Source organism: Chrysochloris asiatica, unplaced genomic scaffold, assembly GCF_000296735.1.
Source record: "Chrysochloris asiatica unplaced genomic scaffold, ChrAsi1.0 scaffold00347, whole genome shotgun sequence".
Taxonomy (NCBI): Eukaryota; Metazoa; Chordata; class Mammalia; order Afrosoricida; family Chrysochloridae; genus Chrysochloris; species Chrysochloris asiatica.
In genome coordinates this window covers 1,314,306-1,337,980 of record NW_006408865.1, presented here as the reverse complement: position 1 = coordinate 1,337,980, position 23,675 = coordinate 1,314,306, and the positions used below count along the sequence as shown (strand labels likewise).

Sequence of the window (23,675 nt, the reverse complement as noted above, 5' to 3'; positions counted from 1 at the left end):
AGTTAATTCTATGAAGAGTGGCTATAGCAGCCAATCAATTCAAGAGATCCTTAGTTGGGAGTGTGGCCTGTCCCCAATATAATGGACACGTGAAAAAGGCTTTCTCTCACTCTTTCACTGGGGACCTGGGACTCTGCAATTGTAACTCATGTCCTTGATAATATACTTCTCTTTATATACATACATGTACATGTTTCATTGGTTTTGCTTCTCCTGAAAACCCAGCCTAAGGCAACAACCTTATTTTAAAAGAGGGCCCAGGGTCACAAAGATCATAAATACTAACTTAGTGTCAATTTAGACATGCTATCCAGGTGAAAAAAACTGACATTGGTACTTCTAATTTCAAATTATAAGAGACATATGACTCCACCTATGAGCAGCTGATCTTTGACTAAGGGCCAAAATCCATTAATAGGGAAAGATGGTTTCTATAACAAATGGCACTAAGTAAAACTGGATATCTATTTGCAGAAAAATGAAATGGGATTGCCCCATGACTCAACTTTCAGCCAAACAATAAACAGGCCTAAAAGGTAAACTTCACTACCAGGCAGGTACACACTCCTTAGAAACATTAGAAACAGTCAACCATACTAGATCAAAAGGACAGCATTTGCCTAGAACTATACAGCTCAGAAGGCAGGAAGAGCCAGGAAAAAGGACAAATGGAAACAGTAAACACAGGGAGATAAAAAGAAGAGTGGCCTTACAATCTAGGGATTGCACTGAATGTCACAAAACAAAATGTGTATGAATTGTTTAATGGAAAACTTTGCTCTGTAAATTTTCACCCAAACCAAAATAAAATGTTCAAAATTATAAAGAGAGAGAGATCGAGATGGTATACAGAAACAGCACAGAAAATAAAGTCAGACAGACCCTGGATTTGAATCCCATTCAGCAAGCCACATGTCAAGTTTTCTCATTTATGTTGTTACTGTTTTTAGGTGTTGTCAAGTCAGTTACAAGATAAAGCCAGACTACGTACAACAGAAAAGAATAGTCTGGTCCTGAGGCATCCTCACAATCGTCGCTATGTTTGAGTCCACAGTTGCATGCACTGTGTCAATCCTAATCATTGAGATTCTTCCTGTTTTATGCTGACCCTCTCCGAATAATGATGTCCTATTTAGTTCCAAGGAGCTCTGGTAGCGTAGTGGTTACGAATTGGGCTGTGAACCGCAAGGTCAGCAGTTCGAAACTACCAGCTGCTCCACGGGAGAAAGATGAGGCTTTCTGCTCCCGTAAAGATTTAGAGCCTCGGAAACCCTGTTCAGGGTCGTTATGGGTCAGAACTGACTCGACGGCCTTAACAACAACATTTCCAAGGAATGGACCCTACTGATAACATGTCCAAAACTGTTGTTATTAGGTGCCATCGAGTCGGTACTGACTCATAGCGACCCTATGCACAACAGAACGAAACACTGCCTGGTTCTGGGCCAACCTCACAATCGTTACTATGCCTGAGTCCACTGCTGCTGCCACCATGCCAATTCATCTTGTTGTGGGTCTTCCTCTTTTTCTCTCACCCTCCACTTTACCAAACATGATCTCCTTCTCCAGGGGACTGGTCCCTCCTGACAATGTGTCCAAGTAAGAGATATGAAGTCTGGCCTTCCTGGTTTCCAAGGAGCACTCTGGCTGTACTTCCACCAACACAGATCTGTTTGTTCTTTTGGAAGTCCATGGTGATTTCAATATCCTCCTCCAACACCCTAACTCAAATTCATCAATTCTTCCACAGTCGTCCTTATTCAACTGTCCAACTTTCACATGCATATGAGGTTACTGAAAATACCATGGCTTGTGTCAGGCACATCTGAGTCCCCAAACTGACATCTTTGTTCTTCAAGACTTTAAAGAGGTCTTGTGTAGCAGATTTGCCTAATATTATATGTCATTTGACTTCTTGACTGCTGCTTCCCTGAATGTTGATGGTTTCTCTAAGCAAAATGAAGTCTGACAGCTTTCATCTTTTCTCTATTGATATGGATGCTGTTTATTGGTCCAGTGATGAGGATGTTGGTTGTTTTATTTTTAATTGAAATGCAACCCATATCAAAAGCTGTGGTCTTTGATATTCATCAGTAAGTATTTTAAGTCATCTTCACTTTCAGCAAGCAAGGTTGTATCATCTGCATATCGCAGGCTGATAATGTGTCTTCCTTCAATCCTGATGCCACATTTTTCTTTATATAATCTAGCTTCTCAGATTATTTATTTGCTCAATATACAGGTAGAATAAGTATGGTGAAAGAATACAACCCTGGCACACACCTTTGCAAATTTTAAACCATTCAGTGTTTCCTTGTTCTATTCAAATAACTGCCTCTTGTCTATGTAGATTCCTCATGAGCACAATTAAATGTTCTGGAATACTCATACTTTGCAATGTTGTCCATAGCTTGTCCTGATTCACATAATTGAAAGCCTTTGCATAGTCAATAAAGCACAGGCAAGCACCTTTCTGGTATTCTCTGCTTTCAGCCAAGATCCATCAGATGTCAACAATGATATCCCCCTAGTTCCACGTCCTCTTCTGAATCTGGCTTGAAACTCTGGAAGTTCTCTGTCAATGTATGGTTGCAGTCATTTTTTGGATTGCCTTTATTGTTGTTGTTAAGTGTCGTGGAGTCGGTTTCGACCCATAGCGATCCAGAATAGGGTTTCCAAGGCTGTAAATCTTTACAGGAGCAGAAAGCCTCATCTTTCTCCCGCAAAGCAGCTGGTAGTTTAGAAATGCTGACCTTGAGGTTCACAGCCCAATTCGTAACATTGCCTTTAGTAAAATTTTATTAGCATGGAATAGCAACGATCCTGCCCAATGGTTTCCACATTCTGTTGGGTCACTTCTCTTTGGGATGGGCACAAATAATGGATTTCTTCCAGTCAATTGGCCAGGTGGTTGTTCTGCAAACTTCTTGGCATAGATGAGTGAGTGCCTTCAGTGCCACATCAGTTTGCTGAAAGATTTCAAATTGTATTCCCATCAATTCCCCGTGCCTTGTTCATTGCCAATGCTTTCAATGCACCGTAGACTTCTTTCTTCAGATCAGTGGTTCTTGATCATAAGGTTTTCAGTGACTAAATATTCAGAAGTAGTTCATCACTCTTTCTACCTAGTCTGTGTTCGTCTGGAAGCTCATCTGAAACCTGTCCACCATAGGTGACCCTGCTGGTATTTAAAATACTGGTGGCATAGCTTCCAGAATCACAGCAACTCACAAGCAACTACAGTACGACAAACTGACAGATGAGTGGTGGCATTTACAAATTAGGAGAAATAAATTCTACCTTATTCAAGGTGTTGTGAAGATTAAATGGAATAACATATGTGAGAATATAACACATTAATAAGATGGTAACTTATGTTTTCCTTATTATAGCAATTTATAAGATCAAACTAAGAGCAAGAGAGAAGTACTGACCACATAACTGGTTTTGCTTTTTGATCCCTGGATGGCATCAACAGTTAAGCATTTGACAGCTAACTGAAAGACTGATAGATCGAGCCCACCGAGAGGCACCTCAGAAGACAAGCCTGCGATCTGCTTCTGAAAAGTTACCACCGTGAAAACCATATGGAGCAGTTCTAGCCTGCACACATTTGTCTTGAGTCAGAATCAACTCAATGGCAACTAACAATGACAATGTAGAAGGCGAAGTGTTAGCACTTTATACCCATTAGCTCACTTAAATCTGCGCAAAAGTAGAGTAAACAAGCCTTTGAGGTAGTCCCTATTTCAAATATAAGAACAGGTGTCTGATGGTGCAAACCTTAGCACTGGCAGCACAATGGTTACAGTACTTTGCTGCTACCCAAAGGACTGGCAGTTGAAATTCACCAGCTACTCTGAGGGAGAAAGACATAACAGTAGACTTCTGTAAAGATGACAACCTTGAAAATTCTATGGGGCAGTTCTACCCTGTCCTATATGGTTACTGAGTTGGAATTAACTTGAAAGCAGGGTTTTGTTTCGTTTTGTTTTGTTTGTATTAACCTAAAGATTGGTAGTTCAAACCCATCCAGCATCACCGTCGAAAACTCTTGGTGATCTGCATTCATAAATATTATGTTGTTGTTGTTGTTGTGTGCCGTCGAGTCAATTCCGACCCATAGCAACCCTGTACAGGGTTTCCAAGCTGTAAATCTTGACAGGAGTAGAAAGCCTCATCTTATTACAGCAGCCTGGAAAACACAGGAGTGTGACTCCAAAGCTCATGCTCTGCACCACTCTACTAAACTAAAACAAAGCCAAGCATTTGGTATTAATATTTAGGATGTTGTTATTGTTAAGTGTCATCGAGTCGATTCCAACCCATAGTGACCCTGTGTAGGGTTTTCAAGGAGCAGCTAGTGAGCTTGAACCATCAACCTTGCGGTTCAAACGACTTTGCAGTCTGACGCATTAGCCCACAGCACCACATTTAGGATAGCTTGTCAAACTATCTTATAGGCAAGCATCCATTTATAAGAACTCTATGAAAATATAATTATTTTCAACTACACTGACTTCTTTGTAACTTTTCAGTAAGTAGGAATGCTTATTAAAAGTTACAGCTCTGTTCAAAGTAGTTAAATCTTCCTGGAGTGAACTTATTCACTAGACTGGAAATAATGACATAGTTAGTGCTCAGTTTCCTAGAGTCTCTCAGATCCTAACCTACTTACATCCACTCCAGGTAAAGCATCCCGTTATCCGCCTCTTGCTTGGCCTGCAGCTTAGCTTGCTGATAAACTTCTGAAGTTTCTGGTTCACAGAGACCCAGCTGCACAATATTAGGAAATGGCTGTCGCCCAAGAAGATGTCCATTTAAAGATAAAAACTCCTGAAAATTCTCACAAACTGTGCAATCCTGTGAACAAAAAGAAATCTCTTAGAAATATAACTAGCGCCAATATCTGACATTTTTCCGTTTCTGTGATCTGGTCACTTTACAGGCTAAAATGAAACATGTTCTATATGAACTAAACTTGAATAACCAACCACTTAGGTAACATTATATATAGATCTTCTGACTTGGGAGGCACAAGGCAAAAATCTCTTTGTTAATGGGTTATTTTCTTAATACACTAAAAACTACTGAACACAATTTTCTCAAACCTCAATTCCATCCATATCCCCAGAATAACAGGTAAAAAGAAAATAAAACAAGTAAGGCTCAGAAGCAAAATACTTTGAAAAAAACAAGGATCAAAGTAGGGAAATTATCTTTCTTTACTCCTTCTATTCTAATTTATACCTACAATAATACCTAGAATTCAACACCAAAGTAAAATGTCCCTTAAACACATGTTTTTCATATCAATACATACCTTTTCATCTAATATGTGCCTGTATTCTACAAATTCATGAATCAGATGAGCAGGGCCTACAAGTTCTGTTTTTGCTTTAATCCAATCCAGGGAAAACATTAAAGCACAAAGTTCCTTTAAAAAATAAAAGTAAGAACACCAACATGTTAAAGAGTTCAGAAAAGTTTAAGTACAGCATCATCCTAACAGGACTGAAAGAAATTCAGCAGATACCTAGAATTTAAGAACACAAAGGGAGCTAATGAAAAAGGATATACCAATAGTCCTAAAGAAGCAGAAAATGGACTTCACACAACTTCAATCAAAATAAATTTTATATGGATTCAAGATTCTTATAAAAAATAAAAATCATAAGAAGTACAAATGGCCAAACAGTGCATCAGTAATCAAATCAAACCAACAAAGAGTTACCATTTTTCTTCCTAATGTCTAAAAGGAATGATAATAAGAATAGTTGTGGGAATCAGAGGAACTAGACACTGCTGTATCCTGTTAATAGTTATCTAAATCAGAACATCCTTTCTGGAGTGCAGTTTGGCAATCTGTATTAAAATTTAAACTATACACATTTTACCCAGAAATTCGACTTACAAAATATATCCTCAGAAAACAATTAGATGAGTATGCTTAAACAATCTGTTGTTGTTGTTGTTGTTCAGTGCCATCAAGTCAGTACCAACTCACAGCGACCTTATGCACAACAGAACAAAACACTGCCTGATCCTGGGCCAACCTCACTACTGTTGCCACACTTGAGTCCATTGATGCTGCCACTTGGCCAGTCCATCTTGTTGGGGGTGTTCCTTTTTTTCTCTGACCCTCTACCTTACCAAACATGATATCCTTCTCCAGCAACTGACAATATGTCCGAAGCATGAGAGATGAAGTTTGGCCATCTTGGCCTCCAAGGTACTAAACAATCTAGCTGTCCATAAATCCATTGGCCAATTTTAATATAGTTATGTATTGAAACTCTTACTGATAAAGATAAGATTATAGCCATCCATATGGATTATATCTCAACATAAAACAAAAATCCTCAAAACTGGACCACTAAGCAACATCATGATAAACAGAGAAAAGACTGAAGTTATCAAGATGCCCTTTTGCTTGGAACTCATGGAAGGTATCATCGAGAAATCAAGTAACATATAGCATTGGACAAATCTACAACAAAATACCTTTTATTAAAGTGATTAAAGCAGAGATAACATTTAGTACATTAGGTTACACTTGACCCAAGCCATAGAATTTCCAATAGTCTTATATGTAAGCAAAAGCTGCACAATCAATCAGGAAGATCAAACAAAGAATTGGTACATTTGAATTATGGTGTTGGCAAAGAATACTGAATATTCCAAGAACTGCCAGAAGAACAAACAAATCTGTTTTGGAAGAAGTACAGCCACAATGCTTCTTAGAAGTGAGGATGGTGAGATCTGTCCCATGTACTTTGGACATGGTACCAGGAGGGATGAGAGTTCCTAGTAAAAGACATTGTCCTAGCTCTCTAATGCTGCTACAACAGAAATACCACAAGTGAATATCTTTAACAAACACATTTATTTTCTCACTGTTTAAGTGGTTAAAATTCCAAAATCAGAGTATCACCTCTAGGGAAAGGTTTACTCTCTGTGTCAGCTCTGGGAAAGGTCCTTGTCTGTTTTCAACATCTACAGGTCCAGTGCCCCTTGCAGATCTCCTGTGTCTTGTTGGCATCAATCTTCCCCTGGTTCTAGGAGTTTCCCAGAGCAGGGCACTGTGTCCAAAGCAAGTGCTCTGCTCTTAGGAGGTCCCTCTGCTCACTTCTCTCTCCTTTAATCTCTTTTAAGATAAAAACGTGTGCAGGCCACATCCCAGGGACCCTCCCTTTACCTCAATCAGGCCTGTGACACTATTAAAGGTGCTATAGCCTACATCCTTAATCCTCTTACTCACTTATCACATCATGGAAAGTCATCACATAACTACCGCATTAATTATTATATAATGTCAAATCACTGAGAATCATGGCCCTGTCAAACTGACATATATTTGGGGGGACACAATTGAATTCATGACAGACATCAATCAGGAAGTCTTGGTAAAGTAGAGGGTCAGTAAAAAAGAGCAAGATCCTCAAACTATAAGCTCAAACACAGTAACAAATGTGAGATGGTGCAGGACCAGGCAGTGTTCCATTTTGTTGTATAAAGGGTTGCCATGAGTCAAAACAAACCTGATGGCACTTAACAACAATACAGTGAAATAATATGCTGCTTTCAAATTTATGTCAATTTATATAAATTAACATTAAAATGTGGCCCTATAGTCCAACTGACTACTACAAGAATAAGCAAACTGCTTGCCCAGGGGACATCAAGGCAAGAGGTTGAGTCCCTTCAGGGCACACCCCCTTCCAAGACTAAGATTCAAGGGGAATACACAAGCAGTCATGTGGTTTTGCTGGTGACCGAGTTGGTCACCGATAAGGGAAAGTGAGGGAAAAACAGCAATGAAGCTGTGAGCTAAGTCCTACCACGTTCAATAGACTCCTGTGAACCAGGGTGGAGACTTGGTTGGCAAGCAGTGTGGCAAGACCCAGGGACTCCTGGGCCCAGAGTCAGTGACATAGCACAGAGGACTAGAGTGGAAAGTGAAGCATCCAGCTAATAAGAAGCAAGGGAATATGCACAAGAATACCCACACTTGCAGATAATACCCACTTGACCTGGCATCAATGGCTGGATGATCAGAACTCAACTAGAACAAGAAAAAAGAGTAAAAAAAGAGTAATCTGATACAATTTGATGAACCTGACCTATATCTATGGATGCAGTAGCTAAAAAGAGGGAACAAATCTTTACAGCGAGGATCATTTCCACCCCCTCCGTACACAAGAGTAGACAAGGATGGGCAACTTGGACACTGGCTACCCAAGTGACTGGCTTACAAGCTTTCAAGAGGGAACCTAGATCCAGAGCGTGTGGAGGAAGGTAAAATCTCCACTGAATATTATCCAATCTGTCTGGTCAGGGCTGATGAAAGGAGATGCAGATAGGTCTCTTGTGGTACAACAGCGAATAATTGCTATCAGGACTGATTGTGAGGGTTGGAAATGTAAAGGTAGATGTTTTGTAACAAAAGGAGAGGAGTGGTTGACTTTGCAGTCCAGGAGCAAAGGTCCCTGGGACCATCAAGTGAGAAGAGCGGAGTGTGGTACCCTATCCAAAGAAACAGTGACAAAAGAGGTGGAGGCAGAGATGATGACGTGGAGAGATGGAGCGGCAGGGGACTCTAGACCCAGAGAGGGAGAGGGGCTGTGTGCTGACAACGGGGGGCGCAGACTTGCAGGGTATACCCTTCGGTTGTTTGGTGATGCATGGTAGGGATTGTAACCATGGCAATGAAGTGATATATGATAGGGTGAATGTAGAGCTAATGTTCTCCCATGTAAACTATCACATAATTCACAATAAAACATTATTTTAAAAAAAAAGTGGCCCTAGAATTCAATTAAATTTTAAAAAGTAAGTTATAAAACTCTATTTCTATAAAACTTCAAATTATCATCATAAACCAGATTTACTAGGTACAATCAGATGAAGGAATCACTAAATCCAATGCCTGGAGACAACTTTTAAACCTTAAACCAAAAACTATCCCATGATGTCATCTTCAAACAAAACAATAATTCATCTCACATAAAGAATGTCTGTCTTGAGCATTAAACCTGATGACGAATGACCCATATGAGAGGGAAATGACAGCAGTAGCTCTAAAGCACAGATGAGATCTTTATGGGCAGAGTATTAGTTAACGTTGGTGAACCAACAGGGACAGATAGTGAGAATGTCAACACATGTCAACTATGTGGCCACTGTCAATGAATGGCACATGTGAAAACTGTAGAACAGGTCTATGTTTTGTTGTATTATTTTCCCCAAAATAAAACAAAAAAATACAACTCTATTTCTATAAAGGGAGTCCTGGTGTGGCATTGTAGGATAAGTACTAGACTGCTAACTGCAAGGTCAGCAATTCAAACCCACCAGCCACTCCTTAGAAAACCTATAGAGTTGCTAGGAGTAGGAACTGACTCAATAGCACTTTTCAACAACATTTCTATAAAGATTCCCAATTGTGCTTTAAAGAACAAGTACTTTATCTGAGCAGCAACATTTTCTAGAAAACTATACAGAAAATCAACAGCAATGATTGTAATCTTCATGTCCTTCTTTGTATTGTTTTACTAAATTTCTCCAATGAACAGAAGCCATTGCCTTTAAAATCTGAAAAAAGGCTAAAAAATAAGAACTGAATCCTGCCACATTCGCTGATAATATCAAAAGTTTTAAAAACACAGTAATTCTACTTTTAGTTATATTCCCAAGAAATAATACTAGTGAGAAGAAAATAATGTTCATTGCAATATCATAAAAGGAAAAAACTGAACAAAATTTCAATATTCAGTAACTATAATTTGCCTAAGTAAATTAGAGCACATTTACTGGACTAGCATCAATGCGATATGGATTACTAAATATAAATTTTTTTTAAAAAGCAGGCTACAAATCAGTACATCATTTTTCTAAACAAAACTGCAGAAAACCTACTAAACTACACAAGATTTTTCAAAATGCTAACATTTTGAGTAGTTGACAGAAAAGGTCAAATAAATATCTCAGGTGCTGTTGAGTCCCAATTTTAATCTTTATTCCAAAATTTTCCTATGAAACTCTAGATTCATATGTTCCTACTCAGCATTTCCACTATTAATAGGTATATCAAACTTATTATATCCAAAGTAAACTCCTAACAACCTCCTTCTAAACAAACAACAAAGAGTGTTTCCCCTCCAAGATTACGGCCCTCAGCCACCCTTCAGGTCTGGAACAGAACTCACTCACCCTGATGACCCATATTTCAAGCCAGCAGTGGATAGGTATATCAGGGACAACACTAGTGAGGTATGCTCATCATGGATAGTCAACCATTCAAGATCAAAAGGGGACAATGTACAGAGATGTTGGGAAGTAGGAATAGACTAGAAATTGGAAAAAGGGAGAAATTGAGAAAACTGTCATTATATGGAAGGGACTGCAACCACTGAGACGAAACAAAGTCTGTGATCTGTTGGATGTAAAGCTGATGATCTACTCTGTAAACCTTCAATCAATTCACAAAAAAAGTTAAAAAATAAAAGTGTTCCTCTCATAAACTGCCCTATCTCAATTCATGGAAACCCCATTCTTCCCAGTGTGTAAGCTTGAATTCATCCTTAACTTCCTCTCCTTATAAACATCAAATCTATCATAAACCATGATAATTCTACCCTATCTCTTTGTTCCTTTCTCCTGACCCTAGTTTTTGCTTCTGAGAATGTCCTACCCCAACACATAATATGGTTTATTGTTTCTCTCCCTTCTAAATGTTAGCTCCAAGAAGGGATTTTTGTGTCTATACTACCATCCTCATAATGAAGAACAGGAGACTCCACTCAATAAGTGTTTGCTGAATGAGTGTACAGTTGACCCTTGAACAATGAGTTTGACCTGAATTTTTCCCCCCTGTGGCTACTGCAGTGAGCTCTAGTTTTATGAGTGTCCATTTAAAACACCATGTGATTCTAATCATCTCTGAATAAGCAATTCAAGATGATACAACACTTGAGTTCATCACAATGGCAACAGGAAAAAAAATCCACCTATAAATAGGCCGTGCAGTTCAAATCTGTGTTGTTTAAGGGTTAACCATAAATTATACACATATTTTCAACTGCACAGGATGCCTGTGACCCTAGCCTCCACATTGTTCAAAGGGCAACTGTATGTACTTTTCCATTCTTTACTTCTCAAAGCACAAAAATAAATCCACCAGACACTCCAAGAAAACCCTATTCAGGGTCACTATGAATTGGAACAGACGCTATGGCATTTAACAATAACAGCAACCATTTTTAAGGAGCTCTAGGGAGCGCTGTGGTTCTGTAAGATAAGCACCAGATTGCTATCCACAGGGTTGGGGGTTAGCTGCTCCATGGGAAAATAATGAGGCTTTCTGATCCCATAACAATTAATAGCCTTAGAAACCCTAAGATGTTGTGTACTGTCAAGTTGATTCTGACGCATTGTGACCCTGTATAGGGTTTCTGAGGAGCGGTTATGGTGGGTTTGAACTGGCAAACTTGTGGTTAGAAGTCCAGTACTTTACCCTACAGCACCACACCAGGGCTCGACCCAGGGATGCTGTAAGTCGGAACCAACTAGATGTCACTTAACAACAACAACCCATAAAGGAAAGGAGCTCTGGGAGGAAGCTAGTAAGAGAGTAGCTTTATAAAAATTCATTTACTGCAATTAAGAAAGCAATCAAAAAACAAACATGTTGCCATCAAGTGTATTCTGCCTTGGGGCAGAAGTGCTCCACAGGGTCTCTTGTTGAATATTTACAGAAGCAGACCATCAGGCCTTTTGTCTGTAACACCAATGGTGGTTGAGTTCAAACTGTCAACCTTCACTTTAGTACTCAAAAGCAAACTGTTTACACTACCCAAGGATCTTTTTTGCAATTAATAAGGCACCAGTTCCACCACTCCCATTCTTCAGTCAGTATTATACTGGTCTCATGTTGTTGTGATGCAGAAAGCTTTGCTGCTGATATTTCAAATACCAGCAAGGTCACCCAAGGTGGACAGGTTTCAGCAGAGCTTCTGTATGAAGACAGATTACAAAGGAGGGCATGGTGGCTGAATTCTGAAAGAACTGGCTTATGAATAGCAGCAAAACATTGTCTGACTTGGTGCTGGAAAATGACCCCCTGAGGTTGGAAGGCACGCAAAACACAACTAGAGAAAACCTGCTACCTCAAAGTAGACTTGAACATGATGACACGTATAGAGTAAAGCTTTCAGGATCTTCATTTGTTGATATGGCATGAATGAAAATAAGAAACAGCTGCAAATATAGTTTTCATAATAACAAGATAAATATATGAAATATGAAGCTAGGAAAACTGGACATTGTCAAAACTGAAAAGAAACACATAAAAAATGAATATGCTAGACAAAACTGTGAGCTGAAATGGACTGGTACAGGTCACTTTGAATCAGACAATCATTTGGTCTATGATGCTGGGAATAACAAATTGAAGAGGAATGGTACTGCATTAACTATCAAAAAGATCATTTCAAGTACAACACTGTGATAGGATACTATCCATACGTATACAAGGAAGACCAGGTTAGTACTATTATCCAAATGTGCACAACAACCACAAAAGCTAAAGATGAAGAAACCGAAGATTTCTATCGACTTCTTCAGTCTGAAATTGATCAAATATGCAATCAAGATGCATTCTTAATTACTAATGATTGGGATGCAAAAAGTTGGAAACAGAAAAATTGGTAATTGGAACATATAGCCTTAGTGATAGAAATGCTGGAGATCACACGACAGAATTTGGTAAGACCAATAATGTATTCATTGCAAATAACCTTTTTCAATAACAAAAAGGGAGACCATACATGTGACCCTCACCCACTGGAACACACATGAATCAAACTGACTAATCTGTGGAAAGAGACAATGGAGGATCACAACATCATCCTTCAGAACAAGACCCAGAGTAAACTGAGGATCAGAACACCAGTTTCTCTAACGCAAGTTCAAGCTGAAGTTGAAGAAAATAAAGAAGTCCATAAAGGCCAAAATATGACTCTGAGTATATTTAAATTGAGAGACCATATTAATAACAAGTTTGACTCAATGAACACCAATGACGAAAGACCAGACAATCTGAGGGATGAGACCAGGTCTTCATACATGAAGAATGCAAAGGGTCATTAAGAAACCAGGAAAAAGGAAAAGGCCAAGTGGATGTCAGAAGAGACTCTGAAACTTGCTCTTGAACATAAAAAAGCAAAAGCAACTGGAAGAAATGCTGAAATACTAAGAGCGGAACACAAAATTTCAAAGGGAAGCTCTAAAAGACAAAGTATCATAATGATATGAGAAATGGGCAACGACAGAGTTTGAAAACCAAAAAAGAAGAACACATTCAACATTTCTAAAGCTGAAAGAGCTAAAGGAAAAATCAAAGCCTCAAATGGGTAAGAGAAAATGGAATATATATGTAGTTATGTGGGAGTCCTGGTGTGGCACTGTGGGTTAATGTGCCAGACTGCAAAGCCATATGAACTGCAAGGTCAGTGGTTCAAGCTCATGAGCTGCTCATCAAAAAACCTACACAAGGTCACTATGGGTCAGAACCAACTCAACAGCACTTAACAACATGTAGGATATATATCCACCACTCGTCTGTCAGTTTGTCGTACTGTGGTGGCTTGTGAGTTTCTGTGATTCTGAAAGCTATACCACCCATGGTAGACAGGTTTCAGATGAGCTTCCAGACAAAGACAGACTAGGAAGAAGGAGTGACAAACTACTTCCGAATAATTAGTCACTGAAAACCTTATGCATAGCAGAGAAACACTGTCAGATATACTGCTGTAAAATGAGCCCCTCAGGTTGGAAGGCACTCAAAATGCAACCGGGGAAGAGCTGCTTCCTCAAAGTAGAGCTCACCATGATGACGCGAATGGAGTAAAGCCCGTGGGAAAAATGTCTGCGGGACTTTCATTTGCTGATGGGCACAATTCAAAACGAAGAGAAAATTAGAACACGGAATGTACAAACTATGAATCTGGGAAAATTGGAAGTTGTCAAAAATGAAATGGAACACATAATATCAATATCTTAGGCATAAGTGAGCTGAAATGCACTGGTATTGGCCTTTTTGAATCTGACAACCACACGGTTTACTATGGCGGAAATGACAAATTGAAGAGGAATAGTGTTACATTCATTGTCAAAAAGAACATATCCAGATCATTCATGAGGTACAACGCTGTGATAGGCTAATATCCATATGCTTACAGGGAATCCCAGTTAATACCAAAGGCAGTGACACAGCCACCACAGAGGACTAGAGCGGAGAGTGAAGCGTCCAGCTGATATAAAGGGGAGATGCACAAGAACACCCATACTTGCAGACAGTACCCACTTGACCAGGCTTCAATGGCTGGATGATCAGAACTCGACCAGAAAAGAAAGAAGAGGGAAAAAAAGAGTAATCGCTACAATTTGATGAACTTGACCTATACTTATGGAAGTAATAGCTCAAAAGAGGGAGGGAACAAATCTTTACAGCAAGGATCATATTTCCACCCCCTTGGTAAACAGGATTGACAGGGATGGGCAACTTAGATATTGGCCACACAAAATGGGGGTGGGATGGGGGCCTACAAAGGCAAGAAGTGACTGGCTTACAAGCTTTCAAGATGGAGCCTAGTTCCAGAGGGGACAGATGAAGGTAGAATCTCCAGAGTGGTTTCCAATCTGTTGGGACGGAGCTGATGAAAGGAGATGGGGATAAGACTCTTATGGTACAATAGTGAATAACTGCTATCAGGACTTACTGTTAGGGTTGGAAATGTACAGGTAGATGTTATATAACAAAAGGAGGGGAGTGGTTGATTTTTCAGTCCAGAAGTGGAGGTCCCTGGGACCATCAAGTGAGAAGCGCAGAGTGCAGGTCCCTACCCAGAGAAGCAATGACGCCAGAAATGGAGGCAGAGACAATGACATGGACAGATGGAGTGGCTGGGGACTCTGGACTCAGGGAGGGAGAGGGACTGTGCGCTGACAGCCGGAGGACAAGTGTGCAGGGTGTACCCTTTGGTTGTTTGATGATGCATGGAGGGGATTGTAATCATTGCAATAAAACAAAATATGATAGGATGAATGGAAAGCTGGTGTTCTCCCATGTAAACTATCACATAATTCACAATAAAAACTTTAAAAAAAGGAAATGAGATAAAAGAAAATCATTTTTAAATGGATTGTCTTACTTTGTGCATATTGGCACTGGCCATGTGATAGGCCAGAAAGTTGTACCAGTACATGCAGTCCTCCTGGTCTGGAGAAAGAGTATGTGGCTGGTGATGCCTTTGGAACTGAGTAATCATCTTCTTATGCAGATCCTGAAACCCAAATTAAACATTTCAAAGGGCAGAAACAATTTCATAACCTAAATTTAGTTTCTAAAGTTATTAAGAATGTACAGAGAATCTCCTCACAAGATACTTCATTCTGAAGAAAGAAAATAGTAACTTTACAGTGGAAAACTAGGCAAATACTACTTTATCTAAGTGATCAAAGTTAACAACCAAAAAAAAAAAAAAAATGAATAATGTGAAAGGGCTCCACATTTGTTAAAGGACAGGAAAAGGAGGGAATCCTTTGCCTTTAAGTGATTTCTGTGGTACCTAAAAAAAAGCAAAGTTTGGTGAATAAGAGCAGCTAAATTGAAGTCAGCCTGTCTCTGTAACTTGCAGTAAAAATACTATTTCACCTCTAAAGTATTCTTACCAAAAATGCAGAACCTCAACCTAATCATGGGGAAAAATCAGCTAAACAAAAATGAGAAGTCATTCTATAAAACAAATGGACAGTACTCTTGAAAAGCCATCAGGCCATGAAAGACAAATAAAAACTTTTCATAGATGAAAGGAGACTAAGAAATATGACAGAAGTGGTGGTGGTGCTGTATAAGTACTGGACTGCGAACCACAAGACCAGCAGTTCAAACCCACCAGCCACTCCTCAGAAGGAACAGGAGTCTTTTCTGTTCCCATAAGGATTTACAGCCTTAGAAACCTAACAGGGTACTATGAGCCGTAATCAACTCAAGGGAACCTACCAACAACAAGGAAAAAGGCAACTAAGAAAGTATGAGAATTACATGCAGATGGGATCCTGAACTGGATCTGGACCAGAAAAAGGAGATAAATTGATAACCCGATGGATTCAAAGTCTGTGAATTTGTCAACTCCATTACATGACTGTTCATTTTCTGCTTTTGGTAATTGTATTATGGTTATTTAAGTAAACATTAGGAGAAAAGCTAGGTGAAGAGTATATTCATAGATATGCTCTAATATTTTTTCAATTTCTGTAAGTCTAAAATTATTTCAAAACAAAAAAACATAAAGTGGGGCGGGGAGAATGTGAAAATGTGTAGGTACCTGAAGTTGACCGCGATACTTCTCTGTAAGGAAATCTACTTGAAGATCATGTAAATAATAACGGAATGATTTTCCATTCCGATCACAGAATAAGAGAGACTTATTCACAAATTCCTGCAGTATGTCTTCAACTTCTTCAGTTTCCATGTCCCAGAGAATACATAATACCTAGGAACCATTTAAAACATTTAATGTGCCACAGAAGTAAAAGGACCAGGATTGCAGACAAGGTCTTAATATAAAAAAAGTATATCTTAAAGCTCTGAATGTCTCCATTACATAGAATGAAGCCCAAATATTCCTTAAGATAGAAAGGAGAAGGAGAGACAAGTAAAGAGAGAGAAACTGAATATTTATCCCACTTCACAAGTGCCACTCCAAGAAACAGGAAACAGATGGCTCATGGACTCAACACAGAACTGTTGAAGAGACTAAGTGTAGTGCAACCTCTTCACCCTCCATCCCACCACTTCATTCACATGGATACTACCTTCAAATATTTCTTAACAATAGTCTCAATATTATATCACAGGCCCCATGCCATAAATGCCCAATCATGAGGATGCTCTAAAGATTGTTGGTCTTGCTATTACCTTTGTAGGCACTTTAACATCCTTCTGAAGAATGGAAAGATCTTTGTAATAATTCTTCATGTCTTCTCTAAGCATTTCAACACTTATAGACATGGCTTCATCCAAAGCCTCATAATCATAAGATGATGATTTCCTGATTCTCTTAAATTGCTTATTCTGAAGTTGTCTGAGGTAGTACTGCCAACGATTGGGAAATTCACGTAAAAGGGCACCAATTAAAGACACTACAAGAGGAGAACCTGAGAAAAAGAGTAGTCACTGTACTATAACTACCTTTATTCAAACTTACAATAATTTAAAAATCAGCTTATTCTTAGGAAGCAATTTCTGCTTCTTAGGAAATAATTTCTGCTATATGTGCTATACACATAAGAGCCTTAAAATATTTATAACTCTTACAGGCATATTTATAACTTCTAGGCATACTTACTCTAAGCAAATCATTAGAAATTTTTTTTAATTCATTTAAGGTTATTTATCACAGCATTTAAAAAAAAATTTTTTTTTTAATTTTTATTGTGAATTAAGTGAAAGTTTACAGGGAGGATCATCAGTTTTACATTCAACAAATCATACACTTCGTTTCATTACAATGGTTATAATCCCCTCCATGTACCATCAGTTATCAGTATTTTTACTGATATTCATTTTAGCTCTTGTTGTTTGTTTTTTTCAAACACTCAGACATATATAATAATTTACACCACCAAAGGTCACATTCTGCAAGTCTGCCTCCTGGCCTCCAGCTCTCAATCCTTCTTTCCATGAATCTGGAGTCCTCAGCCACTCCCCTTCTCCACATCCCCATCTCTGCCTCCATCTCTGGTGTCACTGCTTCTCTGGATAAGATCCCACATTCCGCTTGTGCTCTTCTCCCTTGATTGTCCTAAGGTCCTCTGTTTCTGGTCTGTAAGATTAACTACTTCTCCATTTTTGTTACAAAAGTTCTACCTTTAAATTGTGACAGACGAATTTAGTCATGATAACAAATAAACACTATTGAATCATAAGAATCTTAGCCCCATCTCTTTTTATCAGACCCATCTAGACAAGATAAAAACTAGTCAATGGGGACGCTATCTTCCCCCATACACTCTTAAAATCTTGAAATCTTGTAAGCCAGTCATTTCGAGCCTTTACCATCCCCTCATTTTAGGCAGCCAATGTCTAAATTGCCCATCCCTATCTACCCTGTATAAGGAGCTCTGGTTGCGTAGTGGTTACAAATCGGGCTGTGAACCTTAAGGTCAGTAGTTCGAAACTACCAGTTGTTCCGCGGGAGAAAGATGAGGCTTTCTGCTCCTGTAAAGATTTATAGCCTCGGAAACCCTGTACAGGGTTGTTATGGGTCGGTTCCAACTCCATGGCACATAACCACCACCACCATCTACCCTGTATACAGAGGGACAGCATTATTTTTAAAACTGAAAAATACTGAATAATAAATAATGTCTAGTAAGAAAATGGAGTCCTGGTTTGGCACTGTGGGCTAATGCATCAGTCAGTCTGCAAAGTCATTTGATCTGCAAAGTCAGTGGTTCAAGCTCACCAGCTGCTCCTTGGAAACCCTAGACAGGGTCACTATGGGTCAGAATCAACTCAATGATACTTAACAACAACAGTAAGGAAATGACTGAAGAAATTAAGTCACTGCTAATTTTCTGTTTACAAGATAGGGAAATGCTCATGATATATGAAAAGGGAAAAAGTCAAAACTATGTTTATAATATTCTAATCCCCAAATTCTAAAATAATTGTATATGCCTATAAAAAAGTAGAAATATTCTCATGATGCTAATAATTATCAGATTATGAATAATAACTATTTTTTCTTAAGCATTTCAAACATTGTTCTAATATTTCAAAACACTTACGCATCACCATTGTAATGAATCAAGTATTTTTCTAAAATTAAGATTTTTTTTAAGTCTACTAATTCAAAATCAAGTATCTCCTCTTTGATGAAAGAAAACAAAAATTAAAAAACCTAAGCATAATAATAATGGAAGAAATAATCTTAAGTGTTAATAAAGTTGTTATTAAATTGTCAAATTTAAATAGTTAAAGAGTTAATAAATGTTTTATTCTTGCATGCCAAAAGATACAACAAATTAAATAAAAAGACATTTGAAAAAATATGCATGAAGACTAATATCTTTCATAGTTCAACACAGTCTAAAAAATGAACTTAAAATAGTTAAGTTCCAGAAGAAGAGAGAGTCAAGGATCACTTCTTAATATGAAAATATTCAAACAAACAAGTAAAAAAATTAGCTTTGTTAACAGAAAACGAAAATTTAGTCAACACCAGTTTTTACTGATCAAATTTAGAAGTATTTTTATAAAATCCCAATTCAAAAGAACTAAATTTCTGGCCTTCACTATATTTTTTTACTCTTTGACAGTAGATGTCATGTCTTCATCTTACCCCTCTTGCCAGCAAGCTTCCTAACATACTGTATGTGCCCATTAAATATTTTCTGAATGAATACCACAATTCATATAACATTTAAAGTTTTATGAACCTAAAACACTAATTATTCTAAAAACATTTTTAAATGCTTGCAAGTATATAAATATGTTCATTGTTAATTTACAATATAGAATAAATATCCCCATAACCTCCATGGATCAGGCTGCAAACTGCAAGGTCATCAGTGCAAAACTACCAGCTGGTCTGCAGGAGAAAGATGAGGCTTTCTGCTCCCATAAGGATTTACAGCCTCGGAAACCCTGTATAGGGTCACTATGAGTCGGCACCAACTCCACGGCACATAACCACCACCATCATACCTTTACATTCTCTTATAATACTATGAGCTTCTTCTGGCAAATCTGCTTTCTTCATATTAACAAACAGGGATAAAATTTCAAGTCCTTTTTCTTTTCCTAAACCACTCTCCACAGGAACTACATATTTAGAGCCTGCAACAAAAATCAACACACAGTGAGTAAAATCTGATATCCCATACAGACCTCAAGATCTGTTTCCATACAGATTACAGCATAGGAAACCCAATGGGACAGAGTTCTAATCTGCCCTATAGGATCATTATGAGTCAGAGTTGACTAGACAGCATCCAATAATAACAACACATTTAAATATAACGGAATTAAAATGTAAAGGTACTGAAAGGCAAATGGATAATCCTTACCCATTACTGAATCTGTAACACTCTTGTCTCTGGTTGTAAGAAGAATTTGACACTGATTGTCAAAAGCTTTTAAAACCCAAGGATCCCAAACATCATCTAAGATCAAGAGAGACCTAATTATAGAGGGGAAAAAAAAAAAAAAAAAAAATCACTGCAATGAGTCACTAACAACACTTATTTTTGCTTTTAGAAAATAAAAAAACTAAGGAAAAAAGCCAACAGAAGTTTAGTCTATAGTTCTTCCTATTTCTTTTTCTATACTCTTTCCCAATACGCTGCTTTAAATAAAGAAAAAATAGACTCAAATAAGCCAAATCATAACATATTAAAGTTAATGAGGCTACAAAAAAAGGACTGTACATACAACATAAATATTAGTGATTTACTGATTCAACCATTCAACCTAAGGCCTATAAAGAACTACCCACGTAATGAGATTTCTTAATTCAGTCTTTAAGCATGAAAGCCAAACTGAACCAGGACCCTGGTTTGTACTGGGATGACTCATATACCATTGCTAATATCTGGCCACTTTTGATCTAGAAAACTGGCAATTTTATATGTATCTTGTTGTTTTTAAGTACCTTCAAGTCGGTTCCAACTCAGACACCCTGTATAGGATTTCTGAGGCTTTTAAATTTTTGCGGGAGCAGGAAGTCTCATCTTCTCTGGCGGGTACTATGTATATAAATACACTTAGAATATACTAGTATACTCACTCACTACCACTGAGTCAATTCCCACCATAGTAACCCTGTATAGGGTTTCCAAGGCTGTTAATCTTTACCCGTGAAGAGTCAGCTGGTTGGGTTTGAATTGCCGACCTTGTGGGTAGCAATTCAGTGCTTTATCCCAGAGCACCACCAGGGCTCCTTTCAAGTATACTTTGTTATTGTTAAGTGCCTTCAAGTTAGTTCTGACTCATAGCAACCCTGTACAGTTTCCAAGGAGTGCCTGATAGGTTTGAATCTTGCAGTTAGCAGTCCAGTGCTTAGTTCTACAGTGCCACACTCCTTAGTATACTTTGTTGCTGTTGTTCAGTGTCATTGAGTCAGTTCTGACTCATAGTGGTCCTGTATAGGGTTTTCAAGCAGAGGCTGGTGACCTTTTCAAAACAACTTTGCAGTCCAGCGCATTATCTACAGTGCCATAGGTTGTTTTTTTTTGTTTGTTGGTTTGGTTTGGTTTGGTTTTTGCATCTAAGAATCTGTTTATTCATAATGACAAAGTACCTCTGGGTCAATTTCTGATTGGTCTAAGAATGTTTTTAAACTCATCAAAACAGATGGAGAAAAAAATACAACTAAAATCCAACCGTCTAGCATAGAACACTACTTCTGTACACTATAAATGCAATGAAAAACACCAACTACAATGATGCTGAGAAGGAAACAAAGGGACTGGCTTTATACACCATGATTTCAAAGTAGTTGCACTATTTTCCTGATAGTCACTCTTATTTTCCACATTAAGGGAAGTAGGATGATATGAAGGAATCCTGGTGTGGTACTATGGGATAGATACAGCACTGGACGGCAAGGTCGGCAGTTCAGACTCACCCGTCGGTACAACTCACCAGTCAGTCATTCAATGTCGATTAAATGAACAAACGAAAGAGTAAGTGCCGGATTGCTAAAATTAAACTACTAAAATCCAGTCTGAGGTTATACTCATAACACATGCAGCAACTAAGCTACTGTCTCCCTCTCGGCTAATGAAAACTGCCAAATAGTTGATAACACTGCCTGGCACATAATTATAATGGCAATGAATTAACTTCTGAAAGAACAAATAAACATCTGAAGCACTTGAGTTGCATTTACATTTCTAAAACATTAAGACAAAAGATGAGGGTTGATAGAAAAATTCCTTCTGCCTCAGTTTTGTGCCTGTTACCTTTACTTATTTTTTTCTTGCTCTATGTTAATCCATTAGAAATGTAAGAGATCAAGGTAAGAAGCTTACACATTTTAGCAAAGACCACTCATCTACTCAAGAAATACTTCCTTAGAGCTTACAGTAGTACATATGAGACACTGTATAGGTAAGAGGCAAAGGAGAGAAAGGTCACAATCTTAGGCCAAATAGCAGTCACTATTTTTTAATATATAAGAGAAGATAGCAAGAAAGTAATCCTTTTAACTCCTCTAAAGAACAGTAGGAAAGGGGCATAATAGTCTCAAGAGGTCAGTATTTGAGCCTCACTGTTACTTCATACACACATTAAATTTGCTCCTCCGTACCTTGGGTGTTTGCGCAGCATCAGAATGCGCAGACGATCTTTAGCCTCTTCAATATTAAGGGGAAGTCTCTGGGAGAAACTGTCATCTTGACTCAACCGTGTGCAAAGATTCTGCAGTTTCATCAGAAGCCCAGATTTATCTTGTTTCCCAACTGAAACCCAATGCACACCCCCTGGGAAACAATCTGTTAAGAAAAAGAATCAATTAACTTAGTAATTAAGGTCTTTGAACATAAATCTCCCTTTGAATGATTTTTCTGATAAACAGTAGATTTACTCCCATCTTCAATTTTTTCACATCTTCAACTTCTCTAGATTCAGGTTTAAAAATTTTATAGTCTGAATCTAAGAGAAGTTGAAGGTATACAGAACATAAATATTGGAATAAATCTGTTGCTTATCAATAAAAAGGAGTCCTGGTGTGGCACTGTAGGTAAATGTACTAGACTGCAAGGTTGGTTTGAACTGCAAGGTCAGTGGTTCAAACTCTCCAGCCACTCCTCAGAAACCTTATAAAGGGTCGCTGTGGGTCGGAACAAACTCGACGGCACTTAACAATAATCAATAAAAACCTACCAAGTAAAATTTCACAATGTTTATCCTGTGTCATTAATAATCAGTGTAAAGCTAGATTTCCCAACCTCTGCATTCCTGACATTTTGGCCCAAATAATCCTTTGTTGTGAGGGACATTCTAGGATGTTGAACAGCTTCCCTGGCCTCTATCCACTAGATGCTAATAGCATTACCACCAGTTAGGACAAGCAAAAATGTCTCCACACATTGTCAACTGTATTCTGGAGGGTAAAATCACTCCTGGTTGAGAATCACTGATATCCAGGACAAAAGTCACTCTTACTGTTCTCTTATGTAAACTTACAATATGAACTAAAGCTCAAGAATTGACTCTACTGCCGATTAGCTAAACATTCTTTCTTTTAAGCAGTTATAAGTTTACTTTTGTGGTAGGTGCTGTGGATTTATCTTTATTGAGAACGAACTGATGAAGATCCAATGTGTCATACTCATTAAATCTTTTGCATTCTGGATTTCCAGAAACCAGGTTCACTTTTGAATGTTGTCACAGATGGACATACCATTATCTTTGCCAGAAAGAACTTTGAGTTTAACAAGAGAGGCCCCGTATGGCAAGGAAAAACTTTTGGGCTGACTTTATGAGTTGAGGAGCTTTGAAACACATGTTCTTTTCTTCTAGCTATGCATTCTTTACCAATCATTTAACTTCAGTCTCATTATCTGTTATATTAAAATGTTATTCTTCTAAAAAAAAAAAAAAA

At 38.2% G+C, this 23,675-nt stretch overlaps 1 protein-coding gene across 6 annotated transcripts in view; it reads right to left on the bottom strand.

Annotated features, from left to right (window-relative positions):
- The window catches only part of APAF1 (apoptotic peptidase activating factor 1), a 195,385-nt gene that overhangs the window by 150,584 nt on the left and 21,126 nt on the right, over positions 1-23,675 (bottom strand). For 5 of the 6 annotated variants that reach the window (XM_006875933.1, XM_006875935.1, XM_006875937.1 and 2 more), the window contains exons 4-11: positions 22,380-22,563; positions 20,137-20,249; positions 19,775-19,906; positions 16,982-17,220; positions 16,389-16,556; positions 15,213-15,344; positions 5,324-5,437; positions 4,679-4,863 (exon numbers count right to left, since the gene is read on the bottom strand). In XM_006875933.1, coding sequence (XP_006875995.1) covers positions 4,679-4,863; positions 5,324-5,437; positions 15,213-15,344; positions 16,389-16,556; positions 16,982-17,220; positions 19,775-19,906; positions 20,137-20,249; positions 22,380-22,563 — 1,267 coding nt within the window. The remainder of the gene's footprint in view (positions 1-4,678; positions 4,864-5,323; positions 5,438-15,212; positions 15,345-16,388; positions 16,557-16,981; positions 17,221-19,774; positions 19,907-20,136; positions 20,250-22,379; positions 22,564-23,675) is intronic. The other variant, XM_006875938.1, reaches the window with a different exon arrangement.